The 17,226-nt window shown below is 52.3% G+C and overlaps 1 protein-coding gene across 3 annotated transcripts in view; it reads right to left on the reverse strand.

Moving 5' to 3' along the window:
• Positions 1-17,226, reverse strand: part of ARHGEF10 (Rho guanine nucleotide exchange factor 10) — an 88,599-nt gene that overhangs the window by 47,475 nt on the left and 23,898 nt on the right. For 2 of the 3 annotated variants that reach the window (XM_060085739.1, XM_060085738.1), the window contains exons 6-11: positions 15,675-15,751; positions 13,599-13,655; positions 11,318-11,481; positions 8,940-9,056; positions 6,026-6,140; positions 3,081-3,187 (exon numbers count right to left, since the gene is read on the reverse strand). In XM_060085739.1, coding sequence (XP_059941722.1) covers positions 3,081-3,187; positions 6,026-6,140; positions 8,940-9,056; positions 11,318-11,481; positions 13,599-13,655; positions 15,675-15,751 — 637 coding nt within the window. The remainder of the gene's footprint in view (positions 1-3,080; positions 3,188-6,025; positions 6,141-8,939; positions 9,057-11,317; positions 11,482-13,598; positions 13,656-15,674; positions 15,752-17,226) is intronic. The other variant, XM_060085740.1, reaches the window with a different exon arrangement.

Below are 17,226 nucleotides of genomic sequence, written 5' to 3' on the forward strand. Positions count from 1 at the left end.
AGATCCCAGGGCTCCCGCAGGTCGGGTCGGCCCCTCAGTTAAACTCAGTGCGCGGACAGCACGGCCAACACGGGCCCCCAGGCCTCAGGCTTCCCGGGACCCTGACCCCGAGGCTGCAGGGAGACCTCAGCCCTGGACCAGCTTTCCTAGGAGGCCATGGGGACCCGCAGGAGACGTGCCTGTGCCAGGAGGTAATTAGAGCAATGGAGGAGGAGAAGGAGGTGGGGGGGGCAAAGGGGAGGGGAGGGCAGGGAGGGGGAGGGGGAAGAGGAGGAGGAGAAGGGGGGGTAAGGGGGGAGGGGGAGAGGGGGGAGGAGGAGAGGGGGAGGGGGAGAGGGGAGGGGGAGGAGAGGGGGAGGGGGAGGGGAGGGAGCCGGGGAAGAGGAGGAGGGGGAGGGGGAGGGGGAGAGGGGAGGAGGAGGAGGAGAGGGGGAGGGGGAGGGGAGGGAGACAGGGGGAAGAGGAGGAGGGGGAGGGGGAGGGGGGAGGAGGAGGGGAGGGGGAGGGGGAGAGGGGAGGAGGAGGAGCGGGGAGGGGGAGGGGGAGGGGAGGGAGACGGGGAAGAGGAGGAGGGGGAGGGGGAGGGGGAGGAGGAGGGGAGGGGGAGGGGGAGGGGAGGGAGACAGGGGGAAGAGGAGGAGGGGGAGGGGGAGAGGGGAGGAGGAGGGGAGGGGGAGGGGAGGGAGACAGGGGGAAGAGGAGGAGGGGGAGGGGGAGAGAGGAGGAGGAGAGGGGGAGGGGGAGGGGTAAATGCGAGGGGGAGGGGAGGGAGACTGGGGCGGGGGAGAGGAGGGGGTAAAGGGGAGGGGGAGAGAGGGGGAGGAGGAGAGAGGAGGAGGACAGCAGCCCCTCCCAGTGCCTGGACCCTGGATCAGAGGCCAGACGGCAGAGTATGCTGGCCTCATCCTTCAGCTTCAGTGCCACCTTTCAAGTAAATGACAACCCAGGAAATAAAGGTTTTCCTCCCACCAAACAGGGCATGTAAAGAACGCTTCATATGCAGCATTTTTCCTGACAGTTATGTTACCTTATATCAGCTTTGGAAGAAAAAATTCAAAGAGCACTGACATCCGGGTTTAATGTTTTAATGGAAAACTCCCCGGAGAACAAGCAGTAACCAGTGGGGAAAGCAACCTCTGTGAATCAGGGGGTAAGGAGGAAGCCTGCGGGGAGCGGCGCAGAAACCAAAACACAAACCCTCTCCGGCCGTCGTGAGCCTGGCGTGGCACGTTCAGCCGAGGGCCACCACACGCGTCACGTCACTGTCTTGTCGGGCCACGAGGAAGACACCGCAGACGCCATGTCCCCGTTTCAAGGGAAGGAGGACGGCGCTCGCGGAACAAGTGAGCAGCCTGGCCGGAATCTCCCCTGCCCCAGTGCGGGGCCCGGGGTGGGAACTGGGCTGCAGTGGTGGCGCCTACAGAGGTGCCCTTTCTGCACCAGGGACCCGTCCTCGCTGTCACCACCCGGCCCTCTGGGGGACAAAACTGACTGGCAGGTGTGTGTATCTGTTGAGACCCTGCGGGGTCAAAACTCCCTTGTCCCCCGTCCCCTGGCCGACCCGCATGCCCCTGCCGTCTCCAAGTCTCGGCCTGGCCGGGGACGCCCCGCGGCCACATGCATCTGCACGGCGGCCACAGTCCCTCACCCGCAGGCCCCCCACGGGGAGGCTCCACGTGCCTCCCGACCACGTGACCCCCACACTGTCCGGGAAGAGGACCCAAGTCCTGGAGCCCCAAGGGAGGCCTCCCAGGAACATCGAGAGTATTTCTGAGCAATCGATGCCCTTTTTCAGACTTGCGAGGCTAAAACTAGGTGGGCGAGCCAGGAACTTGGGCAGCCAGCAGGGGGCAGTGAAGAGCAGCCTCTCTGCTCCTGCAAAAACCGTCGGCCCGTCCCTGCCAGCAACGCGGCCACATGTCAACCCCAGAAGCACGAGGGAGCTGAGGACACGGGATGCAGGGGGCACGGGACCCGGACACACCCGCTGCCCAATGCCGCCTGACCACGAGGCCCCTCTGGGCCTGGGTGTCCTCCTGTGACTGTGCTCCACAGGGGCGCACGCAAGGATGAGGGGGATGACCTGTACACCTGCCTGACATGTCCCCTCCCGAGCACACAAGCCTGGCCTCTCACAGCCCAGCACCCACACACCAGACACTTCACCAGCACCTTCAACCTGCTCTGCTGCCCCCTGCAACCCAACCAAGTGCCAGCTTCCTACTCCAGCCTGACCTGTGGCTAACAGCCCCTTGGCAGCCTTTTCAGCACAGCTTGTCATCTTTCTTACTAGACTCTGAACTTACCACAGAGGATTTTTATGTGGTTCTGTCTGCACGCCACATCTGTGCACGCGTGTCATGTGTGTGATGCATGCATCTATCAACCACCTTGTATACCTATCACCCACCTACGTCTATCTACCTACATCATCTATTTACAACATCTGTCATCTCTCTCAGTCTCCATGACCGGCATCAGGCTGCCCACGTGGGAAAAACTCAAATCACACCCCACCCAAAACCATCAACCCCTGCCCCCAATCCCCCCAACTCTGCGGTACACCCTTGTCTCTGACGCCCTTGTTTCTGAAGTTTTCCTTTCCTTTTACCCAAAGATAATCAAATGGAAACCACGGAATATCTTCCCTCTGCTACCTACAGTATTTTCATAGATGAAGAAATTCATTGATATTCGGCTAACTTCGTGAGTTGCTGGAAATCTATCTTTTAATCTCAGACTCAGGCACTATGTACACACACACACACACACACATGCACTTTACAGTCACATCTAGTCCCTTTGTAGAGGGGACACTGTCCCATCAGTGTGAATGAGTATGAGTATAAATGACCCTCACAAAGAATGCAGACATTCCACGCATTTTCACAATTACACTGGGGCTGATACTCAAAATATTTAGGCCCGCTGCTGGGTTAACCCCTTCCTTGCTGGACCAGGAGAGGCCAGTGGATGAGCCCAGGTGGATGGAATGGCTGCGAGTCTGTGCCAGCAGGTAATTCCCAGCCAGCACACCCGTCCTGGTATAAGCATGGGGGTATTCGCCCTGCGCATCCTACCTGCTGCTGAGACAAGCCTTCGGGCATCGGGGTGAGGATGGCTTCTGGGTGCTTGCAGTCCACGTCAATGAACAAGTTCTGCTCCTCTTCAAGACAGGATCTGTGGTCTTAAAGGAAGACAGAATGTGCTAGTTTCACACTGAAACAGGATATAACATCACAGCTCAGTAAAGCTGCTGTCAAAGCAACACCTTGGGCAGACACCTCAGTTCCACGTCTCCTTTCCACCCAGCAATGAGTAAAGTAGTTTTAACAAACCCAAGAAAATATCCTTCCCACAAGAGGAATGTGGTGTTTGTCGATATTTGAGATTTTCAATACTTGAAGTCTAACTTCAAAAAGCCGAGGTGTCATTTGAACACCTAGATGGCAGGGTAGAAATACATATTTCAATTTCTTAATCTATAACATATCAAAGTCAGAAACAAAGAAAAGCAGCTATGAATGACTAAGAACCAACACTCCATAGTCAGGGAAAATGAAGGTAACTTCCTGAATTTCTCCCTTTCTCACTAGAAATCTGAAGAAGCACAACTTCCCCAAGATCAAAAATTCTAGACCAAAATTAAATTCGTTTCTAAAAACTTAGATGTAGCTAAGTAATCTAAAGAATTCACAAAACAGCTAGAAACCAGAAAAGCACAGGAATTTTTAGGTAATAGGAACCTAGAGATGATCTAATTCAAAGATACAAAACCCCAGCTGCACAGAAGAACTGTCAGAGGAGCTTTAAAAAGCCTACAGTGTCTATACACCTATTGGAACGGCCAAAATCCAGAGCACTGACAACAGTAAGTGCCGGTGCGGATGTGGAGCAACAGGAACTCTCATTCATCGCTGGTGGGGATGCAGGATGGTGCAGCCACTTTGGGAGACAGTTTAGTGCTTTCTTATAAAACTAATCATACTCTTGTCACATGACCCCGCAGTCATGCTCCTTGGTGTTCACCCAAAGGAGCCAAAAACTTATAACCACACAAAAACCTGCACACGGATGTTTACAGCAGCTGTATTCACAATCGCCAAAACTTTGAAAGCAACTAAGATGTCCTTCAGTAGGTGAGTGGATAAAATAAACTGTGGTCCAGCCAGACAATGGATATTATTCAGCTAAAAAGAAAGGAGCTATCAAGCCATGAAAAGACATGAAGGAACCTTAAATGCGTATCACTAAGTGAAAGAAGCCAATTTGAAAAGACTACAGACTGTATGGGTCCAACTAGAAAAGGTAAAACTATGGAAGCAGTAAAAAGATCAGTGGTTGCCAAGGTTTGGGGGGAGGGAAGGATGAACAGAGGAGTTTTAGGGCAGTGAAACTACTCTCTATGATGCTATAATGATGGATATGTTTCCTTATCCATTTGTCCAAACCCACAGAAGGTACAACAGCAGGAGTGAGCCCTGATGTGAACCATGGACTCTGGGTGATGGTGATGTGATAGTGTAGGTTCACGACTGTAACACATGGACCACTTGGTGGGGACGGTGACAGTGGGGAGGGGAGGCTGTGCATGAGCGGGGCTAGGGGTTTAGGGGAAATCTCTGTACTTTTCACTCAGTTTTGCTGTGAACCTAAAACTGCTCTAAAAACAAAATAGTCTTTAAAAAACCCACAACATCCCAGCGTGAGGACGTCTCCCACAGAGGCCCACTGACGGTCTGGGGGTGGAGGCCTGGCACCGCTATTTGTAAGAGCTCCCGGTTCCTCCCTGTGAACTCCAGGGCTAAGAGCCGCGACTTTATTAGCCCAGGCTTCCCACCTGACAGCTCAGGAAGCTAAGGCCGCAGGGCTCAGGGGTGTGTGTAATGGGTCGCCCTCCCCCCAAACCAGGGACAATCCTGTGATACTCTGCTCACTGTCCCCCTGGAGCTGGCTTCCGGCCTGCCCCGTGCACCTGGACCCCGTTCCCTTGCGATCCTGGCTCAGGGGTCTCGGGTGGGCCCGAGTCGGCATTTCTGAGCAGCCCCCCAGACTCCGGGGCCCCTAACCCCAACCTCTGCACCTGTGGGGCTCTGCCTGTGTGCCCTCCCACGAAGGGCGCCCTCTGGGGCACCTGCCCCGCTGCCAGCTCCCCACCGGGGAGCACACTCTATCTGAATCCACATCCCCGTCTCAGCCCCTGACACACTCTCCATCCTATGTGAAGAGGCTGGCGGCTCCGTGAGGATCGCACCTTCTTTAAAGGCCCAGGTGGCTTTACGGCCAGTTACAGTCTTCCTGGGCCATTCGCAGGGGAAACACGTGACCTTAAAGTCCTCTCCCTGCACGGTTATCAGCAACCCTGCACTGAGCCAGGCACCGGCTTTGCACATCAGAAGTTCGTACCGGCAACAAAGAAACGTGCTTCTGAAGGACCAAGTCAGAGTCAGGACGGTCATTCCGCACGTAAATGCTCAGCTGCCCGCACAGCCGGGTACCTCCTACCACACCAGCGCACAGACGTGCTCAGACGCTGGAGAACCCTCGCCCGGAGCTTGCTGCCGACGTGAACACACCCAGACAGGCTCTATCTTTCTGACACACAAGCGCCATGGGCTCCTGCCCTTGAGTGAAATGTTTCACAAAACCTGAGAATTCTAGAATCCTCTCACCGGCACAGAGGATCCTGAGTCCCCACTTTGAGCCCATCGTACTCAGCCTCAGCCGTGAAGGGTCAGGAAACGTGCCCAGGAGCCCCAGGCACCGTGAACGCACCCCCGTGACTGTGTTCTATTATCAACGACCCTGCTGAGAATCCAGGGGCTCTGTGGGGGGAGAGCAAGCCCCCGGGGGGACCCCCGATCACCCGACTGCTGGGAGGAGCCAGTTAACGGCGGGGGGGGGGGTGCGAAATCCACCCCCTGCGAGAATTCACTCAACTTCCTGCCGCCCCCGGAGTCTCCGCTGCCGCTGCCCGCGCCGGCCCTGAGCCCAGGCAGCCTCCCCGAGGTCGCGCCCCGCAGACCTGCAGAGACGAAGGACTTCGTCCTGATGAAGGAGCGGCCCCGCTTCACCACAGCCTTCGTCTTCTCCAGGCCATCCTTGGTGCCCTCCTTGGCGGCCTTCACGAGCTTCTGCATCTGCAGGAAAGGCAGGCCGGGTGAGGGTGGGATGACTCGGTAAAGCCTCCTTGTTGCTTTTACTCCATTTTAAAAGAATACTGTCAAGTAGTTTGCGCTTGAAACATCATCTAAAATTGGCTTTTGATCTGGGAGAGCTTTCTTGGCTGTTGTGAAAGTGTGTGTGTGTGTGTGTGTGTGTGTGTGTGTGTGTGTGTGTGTGTGTGTGTGTGTGTGTGTGTGTGTGTGTGTGTGTGTGTGTGTGGTTTGGGGCTGTTTGGTTTTGATTTCGCTGGTTAAAAAAAAAAGAAGGAAAAACAAATTTACAAACAGAGCCCTTCCTTAACATAGTTTTTAAAAAGTCTCCTGCTGTGTTTAAAAGTCAGTCTTCGTTTTTATTACAAACACTTGCAAAGAGCTTTGCAGAAGCCGAGTGCGGAGAGCTGAGGCCACAGGTGTGAACAGTTTGCCCAAGGTCAACGGACAGACGGCAGGAAACAGTGGAGCCCCTGGCTGGAGACCCACCAGCTGGCTCAGCTGCTGGGCACTCCCCAGCCTCCCCCGGGCTCCCCGTGGAGGCCGGTCCAGCGGCTCACGGGCCCTTCGTACTGATGGTCGCAGGAATGGCCAGATGGAGAGACCTGCCGGGATACAGACAGAGGGACAGCCTGCGGGAGGGGTCGGCAGACCCCCTCCTCCACGGAGACTGAAGGGTTGGAAAGACCACCGGCCCCCGCAGGTGGTCCATCCTGGTTCCCTCAAGCCAGGGTCCTGGAATAACACTTAGACTGGCCGTTAGTGCCCAAAGCTTCCAATGACGTGCTTTGGCATTTCACCCACATTTCTTATCCTTAGACTCTAACGTCTGAGATATTGGCCACTGGGTACCGAGCGACTGATCCTTTAGAGAAAACCCAGATGGCCTCTTATGACACAAGCCAACACCCTTCGGGTCTGTCTAGGTGCCGGCCTCCCTGCCCTCCTGCGATCCTCCCCTGGGGGAGAGGCTTCAACACCCGCCCGCTCCCCTCCAGGGCTTCGCCCAGCCTCCCTCCGGCGGCCCTTTCTACGGGGGGCCACTGCCCAGTTGCGCGTTTGTGCAGAGCAGCGCCGGCTGAGGGGCTCTCGGGGGCTGAGTGGGCACCCTGGACTTGGGAGCTGTGCCCCTGGGGGGTTCCCACTTGAGGAGCCTGCAGCCTGGTGCCGGACACTCGTAACTCCAGCCCTGAGCGACTCTGCAATCCCTCGCTGTCCCCGCGCCTTAGGCTGCGTCCCTGAGGATGTGCCCCTGGCCCACCACCCACCTCGACGGACACCAGATCCACATCACACTGCCTGGCTGACCTCGACCCGGACGCCCAGCCACTCACCACCGCTCTACCCGCCAGGTTAAACGCGGCAAAGCCACTCTGCCTGCTCCGAGTCCTGTATCCCTTCATCCAAACGCGGCTTCGTCCGCTGACAACCCTGGACAGCAGTCCGCTGACAACCCTGGACAGCAGCCCGCTGTCCCCGCTTCTCCGCAGCCACCGCTGGTGCCTTGTGCCGCCTGTGCGCCCCTGCCCACCCGGCTGCCGGGCGCCCCTCCTTAACTCCCTACCACCCCGTCGTCCACATCCCGCCGCCCAGACCCGGGCTGCACACGCTGTCCATGCTCCCTCCAAGGAGTCAGAGAACTAGGGACAGACGGATGGCCAGGGAGCCTGCAGGGGGCCGAGCCCCGGCTCCAGGTGAAGCCACACAGGTGCCGGGTTCCGGGCGGAGGGAACGGCCGCCCAGGGTCGCACGGCTGCAGCAACACGCCAGGCCCTGCTTCTCCTGCGGAGGACGGCAGCGCGTAGCCAGCCCCAGACGAGTCACCCTACCTGCTCCTTGCCGCTCTGCCGCCGTCTGATCGTGCACATTCCCCTCTCTTTGCTGAGCTGGCCTGCCTCGTACCCCTTCCTGGATCACCTGGCCCTGTGCTCCCTGGAAACACCCCCACCCCCAGCCTCCAGATTATCCCAGGGGCTCCGCCTGTTTCCTGCACGGAACCAGCCCGACACTGTGCCGGAGGAGATGCCATGATTCCAGGGGCTTCGCTCTGGCACCGAAAAGTGTGGAACAGAGCCGTGACGTTCCAGAGACGTTTCTGAGTGAACACCTGCCTCAGGTAAGTGCCTTTCAACACGTGTGAACAAATCACAAACGTCAGAAGGACGAAGATCCCACTGAAGGAAAGGTTACTTGACAGTGCCCTTTTAAAACATCTCAAACAGTGGACACCACGACATTCACACCCAGCAGTTCTCGACTTTGTGGTCTCAGGAGCCCTTCACACTCAGAAAAGTCATCGAGCAGCCCAAACGGCTCTGGTTTACCTGCTTCATCTATGTTATACTACATAAGGAGTTAAAATTGAGAAAAATGTTGAATATTTTTATTAATATTCATTAAAAAAATATTAGACCTATGACATTTTGTCTCAGGTAACGTTTGATGAAAAATTACTACATTTTCCAAAACAACAAAAAAAGTGCATTGTTTTGCACGTGGGGGAAGCTGCCTCGTGTCTGGCGTGGAGACGGTGGAGCCCACGTCCCAGCAGGCGTAGGTCACGCCCTGGGGCCTCCGTCCACACGTGGGGGGACGGGGCGGGGACAGAGGCGAAGGATACCCCGGAATTGACAGGAACTCGCCACTGCCCGGGTGGCCCTGGGGTTCCCTGGACCGCACCGTGAGAACCACCACCCCGGCAGAACTGGGAAGCTCTGGGGCTGAGTTTTCTCGTTAAAGGACAGTCTGTTTTTGCAGAAGCGTTTTCAGCGTGAACCACACTACCTTCAGTTCATGTTTGTGCTTTAGCTGCTGAATCTCTACCGCGCCCACCGCGTTTGCCACCAAATGTCTCATCTTTTTCTCATAGTGCTCCTTTAAGCGGGTTAGGTCATGGGAAAGCTACAGTACAAAGAGATACAAGCTTTTCACAACACGCTCTTCCCGGTGCTTTGAGACAATCTTACATTGAAAGGACTTGAGCAGCGTCTGGTGGGTGATGTTCACGCACCAAGGTCCTACTGCCCTGGGCGCCCCCTCCTAGCCCACCGGCTCTCGAGAAATAAACACATGAGTGAGGAAAACACATCATCAGAAGACAAACTCCAGGTGAGGCAGACTGGAGACTCTTCTATGCTAAACAAGGGCAAGTAAATGCACAGAAGAATGTGGGCACCATCACGCCTTTACGTTTTGGTGAAATTAAAATGATCAAAACTGTAGAAATATATATAAAATTATTCCGTTGTGTCAGCACCAAAGCAAAAGAAGCTTGAATTCAAGATTGCATTGATGGGGGAAATGATTTGGGGATGACCACGTAGATGTTTAAGTCTCCAAACTGACATAACTTTCTCTGCAGCCCACGGGGATGGGGTGAAATCTTGTAATTCACTCCTCACGTGATCACAAACGTCTCCAATATGCAAACCGCGGCCCCTGATCCTTAATGAGTGTTTCCCATGTCAACCCAGACAAGGACACCTCAGCAATTTTTTAATAAAATCTGAGACTATGAGGTGAGTCTTAAACGACTTACAGTGTCATTTTGGCAGCTTCTAAAATACGACTTTTTAAACTAGGAAACTTGGTACTCCTTAGAGCTGCCCTCAGGACGCTGCCCCACAGGACGGACGTGTGCTGGACCTGGTGAGGACTCTGCACTCACAGCCGCCCGGGGCTGGCCCTCCACCGTCTCTGCTGCTGGGCCACCCGGCCTCCTCTGTCGGCATTGCTGGTGGTGCATCTGGGAACACGGGTCCAGCTGGACGGCCAAGAGGGCAGAGTCTCCACTCAGTAATCATGCCCACGGCTCAGGGGCCATCGCCTGACCGGCCCAGTTTGCACGTCATCCACCAGGCCCGCTGAAGACGAAATTTACAAGCGTTTTAACCGCTCTCCAAGGCCCCACTAGGTGCCCCATCCTGCTGAAATCAGGCCCCAGTGCTGTATTTAAAATCTCCATTTAAACCTGGAATGTTGGACTCGGCTGTAACAAGCCAAGTGTCACCTTAGTTACCAGCTCCGTTTAAAAGTACAGCTGTAGCTTCATTCGCTGCTTAAGTCTCAGCTGTAATAACTCCGGTGACAGAGACAGCTAAGTTCTGGGGAAAGCTTGTTAATAATATTGAGTAGCTGAGTTGACCACCACCAACTGGTAGAGTCTTCTTGAGTTTCAGGACAAGATTCCAGACTATGCGAACACTACACGCCCGTAGTAATCTGTAAGCCGCACCGACGGGGAGGCCACGTCCAGGGGCCCAGCGGCCTGGTTACGGGGCTGCAGGCAGGGGGAGGCGTAACTGATCGATCGTGCCGTGACTTATCGATTCTGCTGTGATGACGAGGCACTAGCCACAGCATCCACCAGCGTGCAGCCTGCATCTAGACCTCACGCAGAAAGGACATGGAGCGCGCTGACGTGACCGTGGACGGCAGTGTGAATCACCCTTTTACCAATAGCCAAAACACCCAACGATGAGTATTTGGGGTGGCCAGTCACCCCTGGACACCGGACACCTCAGTGGGGTGATTTCCCTCAGCAGAGCCTCTCTCAGGTCCCCACCCTCCAACCTCCAGCCCTGGAATCCACTCCTGCAACCTGGAGCTTCTCCCTGGACCCTCATCTCGGGAGCTTCACACACACACAGCCTCCCTCCCTTTAAGGCTGCTCCTGGGCGGCTCGGGCGCTTTCGTCCTGTGACATCCTTTTGTAACATGTTCTATTTTTATATCTTCCTGTTTGTGTTGAGAACACTGAGGTTCAAAACATCCCGTAAAGGACAGCAGGGCTGTGCTGTGTCCCACCCGGCCAGGCTCCATCCATGCAGCGGGCTGGGCACAGACAGCCTTATGTGTACGCAACACAAATATCCAGGGAATGCTTATTTACGTAAGTAATTCAAGATAGCGAACTCGCTTAGGGCCTCTGGAGGGATTTAGTTTATATAAATTTAATTTTCCCATCCTGCCGAGATTCTATGATGTGAAATAAGGGGCGCCTTCTCTTTTGCCAACACCTCGTGCTTTTCTCAAAGTACATATCAACGGCTTAAAAAACGACCGTTTAAAATAGTATGTGAATGAAAATGACATCTTAGAGTCGCGTCCGCACGTCCACGTGAGAACGTTTTCTCTCTCAGGCGCACAGACCGGACACGTACCTGCTTTTTGTGGTCGCTGCGCAGGAAGGACCGGGGGACCCCGTTTCTGCTCTCTGAGTCACTCTGCTCCCCGTAGCTCTCGAATTCGCTCGAGCTCCACCCGTACTCCAGGGAGCTGTTGCCACCTTCGTCTCCATTCTCAACATCATCATAAATCATTTCATCTGAATGCATAAATGCCAAAAGGAAATTTAAAACGTAGACCCTCACTGGCTATTGTTCTGTTTGTGCAGGTTCGTCATCTGACCACATCGCTGGGAGCTGGCACCTCGGAAAAGCTGGGAGGAACGGAACCTCAGGTGTGGTGCCCCCGCCCCGGAAAGGCGCTGGACTGATGGGCGTGGGGTGGCAAAGCTCTGATAAACCCCCAGCCCCATCCGCGTCCTGAGGACCACTGGTCTATGAGAAGCCACCACAGTTATACCAAATGACGTCTTGCCCATAGAGAACTTCTGACAAAGGAAGATTTTTCTTTAGATAAACGTATGGAATAGAAACAGATTAGACATACAGACAGATTAACAGATCACAGACAGATGGATGATAGAGATATTTCAATATGAATGCAAGTGAAGCTTACCGCAAACAATTATAATTTTTGCTTTCGTGCTAAAACTAGCCCATAGTACCTATAACCTGTTAACTGTATTTAAATATCTTCATCACATCAGTCGTCTTAGAATTAATGAAGAGCACATCTGTATACGCCGCCAGATACGATGCCAAAGGCACTGCCTGCAGAGGGGACACACCGGTCTAACGGAACAGCTGTCACCTTCAGCAGGGGCACCGCCAGCCCGCCTTTTCTTGCCGTTTGGTTTCTGAGACCCCAGATCAGCCCATCTGCGCTGGGAAAGGTCTACCAGGGAGGATCATTTACTCAAAAATGCATTTCAAACTTGGTTTTACAGCAACCTGCCTTTAGTCTCCACGTTATTTGCAGCAGGGACTTAAATAACTACCCCGGAGCACACTTACTCTAAGGACCTGGCAGGTTTATGTAGAAAGAGGGCCGAAGGTAAGCACGGGTCTCCTGTCACGTAGGAATCTCGGGAGGAGGCCTCCGTTAGCTGAGGCCCTAACAGTGCTGGGGACCTGACAGCGTCCAAAGCATTTGTGGGATGAATACATGAATCCACGCTTTTAATTAGGAAGTTTGCCGTCGGTTTGAAGAACATGTCCTCTATTGGGCTGGGAAAGTTCCCTCCTATCAGGAGTTTTGAACACTGGAAGGCATGGTACCAAGTACATTCTAAGCGTGTATCAGGATGAGCGTATGGTTTGTGTCCTTCGCCTGGTTCTGTGGGAAATGACACCTAAAGAACCAGCCGATGGTGAAAGATACCTGAACTCTGGAGACAAACCTCCAGGGTTAGGATGGGCTTTGGCTCGTTTGCCGAGATGCTGCCAGATGTGTTTTCCTGACATTTCATTTGGGGTTGCTCTGCATCACGCCTTTCGGGCAAAGGGGGCCCTAAGCTTGTGCTAACACCCTCAGGGGGATCAGAGGGGGTCAGTTCGCTTGCTCACTACTCTTGCCTGCTTTCTATGGGGTTCAGTACCCCTTCCCTTGAACTATTCCTCTAGGGTCTACAAGCGGTCAAGCTCTCCAATCTGCGTCTGAGGTTGCCTGTTTCTCTCTTGTTAAAGGACAGGACTTTGGTTGGATGTAAAGATGTGGGCCAGACACCGAGTTTTCTTCAGCATTTTGGGAACATCCTGCTGTGTCCCAGCCTGTCGAGAAGCTGCTGTTTTTCCCAGATTGCAGTTCCTCCCGGGTGACTGCACCCTCGCTCCTGTTGCTGTTAAGATATTCCCAGTGGGCTGTGCTCGGCAGTTGGAATTGTACATGCCTCGCGGCGGATTCATGCTCATCCTGCTTTGAATTTGTATTTCTACAATCCGGGAACTTACATCTGTAATTCTGGAAAATTCTTAGTAATTCCTTCCTGCATGACTTCCTGTATATCATTTATTAGAGACATGCTGGCACTTCAAGCCTCCATGTTTCTTCCCTTCCCATTCATATTTTTCACATCTGTAACTCCTCCTGCTTCTTTTTAGGGTAACTGAGAAAATTACCCTACCTTGAGGGCTGGGATATAAACATGCGCACACACAAAACTGTACCGCACAGCATCGGTGAGACACCGTAATCTTACAAAACGTGATTACAGACACACACAGCTGTGCACCTAAGGCTTCTGCCTGCCTGCCTACATCCGGAGGGAAAGACGGTAAACTGCATCTCATAAAACTCCACCCCAGACAAAAATCAAACCTGGCTCAGAGTCTGAATTTTCTCTTGGCACGTCATCATAAATGGCTTCTTCCGGATCTGGAAGAAAAGGAAGGGAAACTTTAAAAACCGACCCCGACCCAGGGAGAACATCCTGCACTTCCTGCACATCCTGCACAGAGCTACAGACTCCTGTGATGCTACAGCTACTCAAGAAGTTAGTGTTATGATAAGGATGACTCATGGGGCCTTACCAAAGCATGAGCACTGTTTTTAGGGCAGAACATTTCCTTGGGATGGAAGGACATCTCTAAACAAAGCGGTTGTGAAATGTATTCAACAGGAGTTTTATGGTCTCCAAGCCAATTTATTCCATGATTTTGCATTAAATTACACGTCTCTATGCGGCTCTTTATAAACATTTTTAACTTTATGCAGTTGATGTGTTCTGATACACAAAAATTACAAAGGTGGCGTGCAGTCTCAGAAACAAAGGGACAGCTTCACTGCTGCTGTCGGGTAGGAAGCTTTAAAATCAACCAATGGCTTCATCTCATTTTTCACCCCTGCAGATGAAACGTGGCCACACGCGCATATAAAAATGCTGAGCTTTGGGGCTTCCCTGCTGGCGCAGTGCTTGAGAGTCCGCCGGCCGATGCAGGGGACACGGGTTCGTGCCCCAGTCCAGGAAGATCCCACATGCCACGGAGCGGCTGGGCCCGTGAGCCATGGCCGCTGAGCCTGCGCGCCCGGAGCCTGTGCTCCGCAACGGAAGAGGCCACAACAGTGAGAGGCCCGCGTACCACAAAAAAAAAAAAAAAAAAAAAAAAAAATGCTGAGCTTTGAGGACAAAACCTCTCAAACTGCATTACGTGAAACGTTAGCATCCTAGGAAACTGTAAGGTGTTTTCTTTAAAAAAAAAAAAAAAAAAAAAAAAAAGGAGGGATCCTCCCCGGGCAGATGCTCCATGTGAGTGTCAGTGGTCCTCCAGGAGATCAATGGGGTTTGAAGTTCATGCACGTATTCGTAAGAGCTCCATGCTCTACAGGGAGGCCAACCAAACTACAGGGTCCTCCATCCTGGAACCCACGAAGGTGACTGGTTACTAACCAACGCAAGCCAAGATGACATAAATACAGCCTCGCCCTCCTCTGACGTGCGGCCACCGTCCCCTCCCCACATTCCCAGGACCCAGCTTCTTCTCGTGCTGTGCTCAAGCTCCCACGTCAGAGAGGCTTGCTGTCCCGGAACAATGTTTCTCGACTGTGACCACGGTATTTGCACCCCCATGAGACAGTGTCGGGGGCTGCTGATGTACAGACCTTACTTTCAAATACAGCTGTTCTACTAATAAAAACGAGTCATGGGAGAACGTCAGATTTTACTTGGGAAATAAAATTGCTTGAGGAGAGTGAGGTGACAACTTAATCCTGTAAGGATCCAGAGGTAATAGCCCCTTAGTAGAAGCATCTACTTATGCTGAGTTGTTTGTTCTGACAATGTCATGATTAAAACCAGAATGAAACATTCCAGGGGAGAATTTAATAATTAGGAGATTAAGATGGTTCTACCTTGTAAGTCAATCATATAAGATAATTACACAGAAATTAGTGAGCCAGTGGATAGTAAAAGGGATAATTAGAAAAGCCTCACTTAAAAAAAATAATAAAAAACAAAATTAGCTCTGCTTTCTACACCACACATGGAATAGAAGGTCTGCTGTACCATCTGGTCAGTGGCCTGGCTTAAGCATCCACCACTCCCTCTTCAAAACGGCACCATGAGAAATCATCTCATTGGGGATGACAAGAAACAATGTCTTGTTAATGCCTCAGTCCCCAAATCTCTAACTTTTATGACAAAAACCAAGATCTGTACTAGAAAGAATCAATCAGGAAGAGGGAGATGCTGGGATGCAGAGAGCAGAGATGATCTGATGGGAGACAAAGTGACAGCTTCACAGGGCCCTGGGGAAGCATCTACACAGTCAGCTCTGGTCAGTACTTCAGGTGAATGGACGCAGGACAAGAGAATAATTGGCTGAGGCTGACAAATACACACTGTCCCAGGGGGGCTCAGGGGTGGCCCTCCAGACTCCCGGCAGCCGTGGTACTCACTTTCCATCCAGGCTGTATTGGCCGGATCTGCAACCCACCGGGCGAGGGCACTGTCCTCCTTATGGACTGGACCTTCACTTAAAGAAAACACACCAGAACATCAGGATGTTGACAATCCCTCTAGTGATTAAAAAGTCACTGTGCATGCAAATTGGGCACTTTCCCAGGTAGCATTACGGGATACGCCAGGTTCAAGAGTTCCTCCACAACCATGTATAAATAAGTGCTTTTGAACGCCTACCACACACACACCACATGTCTAGCACAGCATCCAGTGCAACAGGACATGAAGAAATGCAGTCCCTGTCCCAAGAGGCCTGACTCATCCTCCTGTTTCTCAGATCTTGCAGAGGGTCCACTATGTGCCCCAAACGATGCTGGGTTGTACGGACACACCCAAGTGAGACTTGGGCCTCTCAGCTCCAGCAACAGGGCAGACTTCAGTACAGCACTTTCAATATTGGATAGAAAAACCAGGCAGGAGATCAATAAGGAAACAGAGGATGTAAACAGCACTACCGACCAACTGGACCCACCAGACCTCTACAGAACACACCCCCCAGGCTTAAGAGCTACAATTATAAAACTCTCAGAAGTAAATGACGAAAAAGCTTCAGGACATTGGTTTTGCCAATAATTTATTGGACAGGACAACAAAAACACAGGCAATAATATGAAAAAATAGATAAACTGGGCTTCAACAAAATTAAAAACTTTTGTGCCCCAAAGGACACTACCAAGAGAATGAAAAGACAACCCACAGAAAGGAAGAAAATTCATGAATCACTTATCTGATAGGGGGTTAATATTGAGACTATATAAAAAAATACCTACAACCCAACAACAAACCCAATTCAAAAATGGGCAAAAGGACTTGAATAACATTTCTCCGAAGAAGACATGCAAATGGCCAATAAGCACAGAAAAGATGCTCAACATCATTAGTCATCAAGGAAACACAAATCAAAACCACCACGAGGTACCACTTCACACTCACCAGGATGGCGATGATTTTAAAAAGCAGGAAATACGTTTTAAGCTTAGAAAAATTGGAGCCCTCACACACAGCTGGTGGGAATGTAAAATGGTGCAAGCTGTGATGGAAAAAAGTTTGGCTGTTCCTCAGAAAGTTAAACATAGGATTACTGTGTGATCCAGCAATTCCACTCCTAGGTATGTACCCAAAGGAATTGAGAGCAGGGACCTGAATAGATACCTGTACGCCAACGTTCACAGCAGCGTTATTTACAGTAGCCAAAAGGTGGAAATGACCAAGTGTCCATCAGTAGATGGGAAGATAAACAAAATGTGGTATATACACACAATGGAATATTACTGAGCCTTAAACAGGAAGGAAATTCCAACACACACTGCAATACGGATGAACCTGGAAAACATGGTGCCGAGTGAAATGAACCAGACACAAAAGGACAAATACTGTACAATTCCAATTATATGAGTTACCTAGAGTAGGCAAATTCATGGAGACGGAATGCAGAATAAAGGTTACAGGAGCTGGGAAGAGGGGGGATTGTGGGTAGGGTTTCTGTTC

Source organism: Mesoplodon densirostris, chromosome 20, assembly GCF_025265405.1.
Source record: "Mesoplodon densirostris isolate mMesDen1 chromosome 20, mMesDen1 primary haplotype, whole genome shotgun sequence".
Taxonomy (NCBI): Eukaryota; Metazoa; Chordata; class Mammalia; order Artiodactyla; family Ziphiidae; genus Mesoplodon; species Mesoplodon densirostris.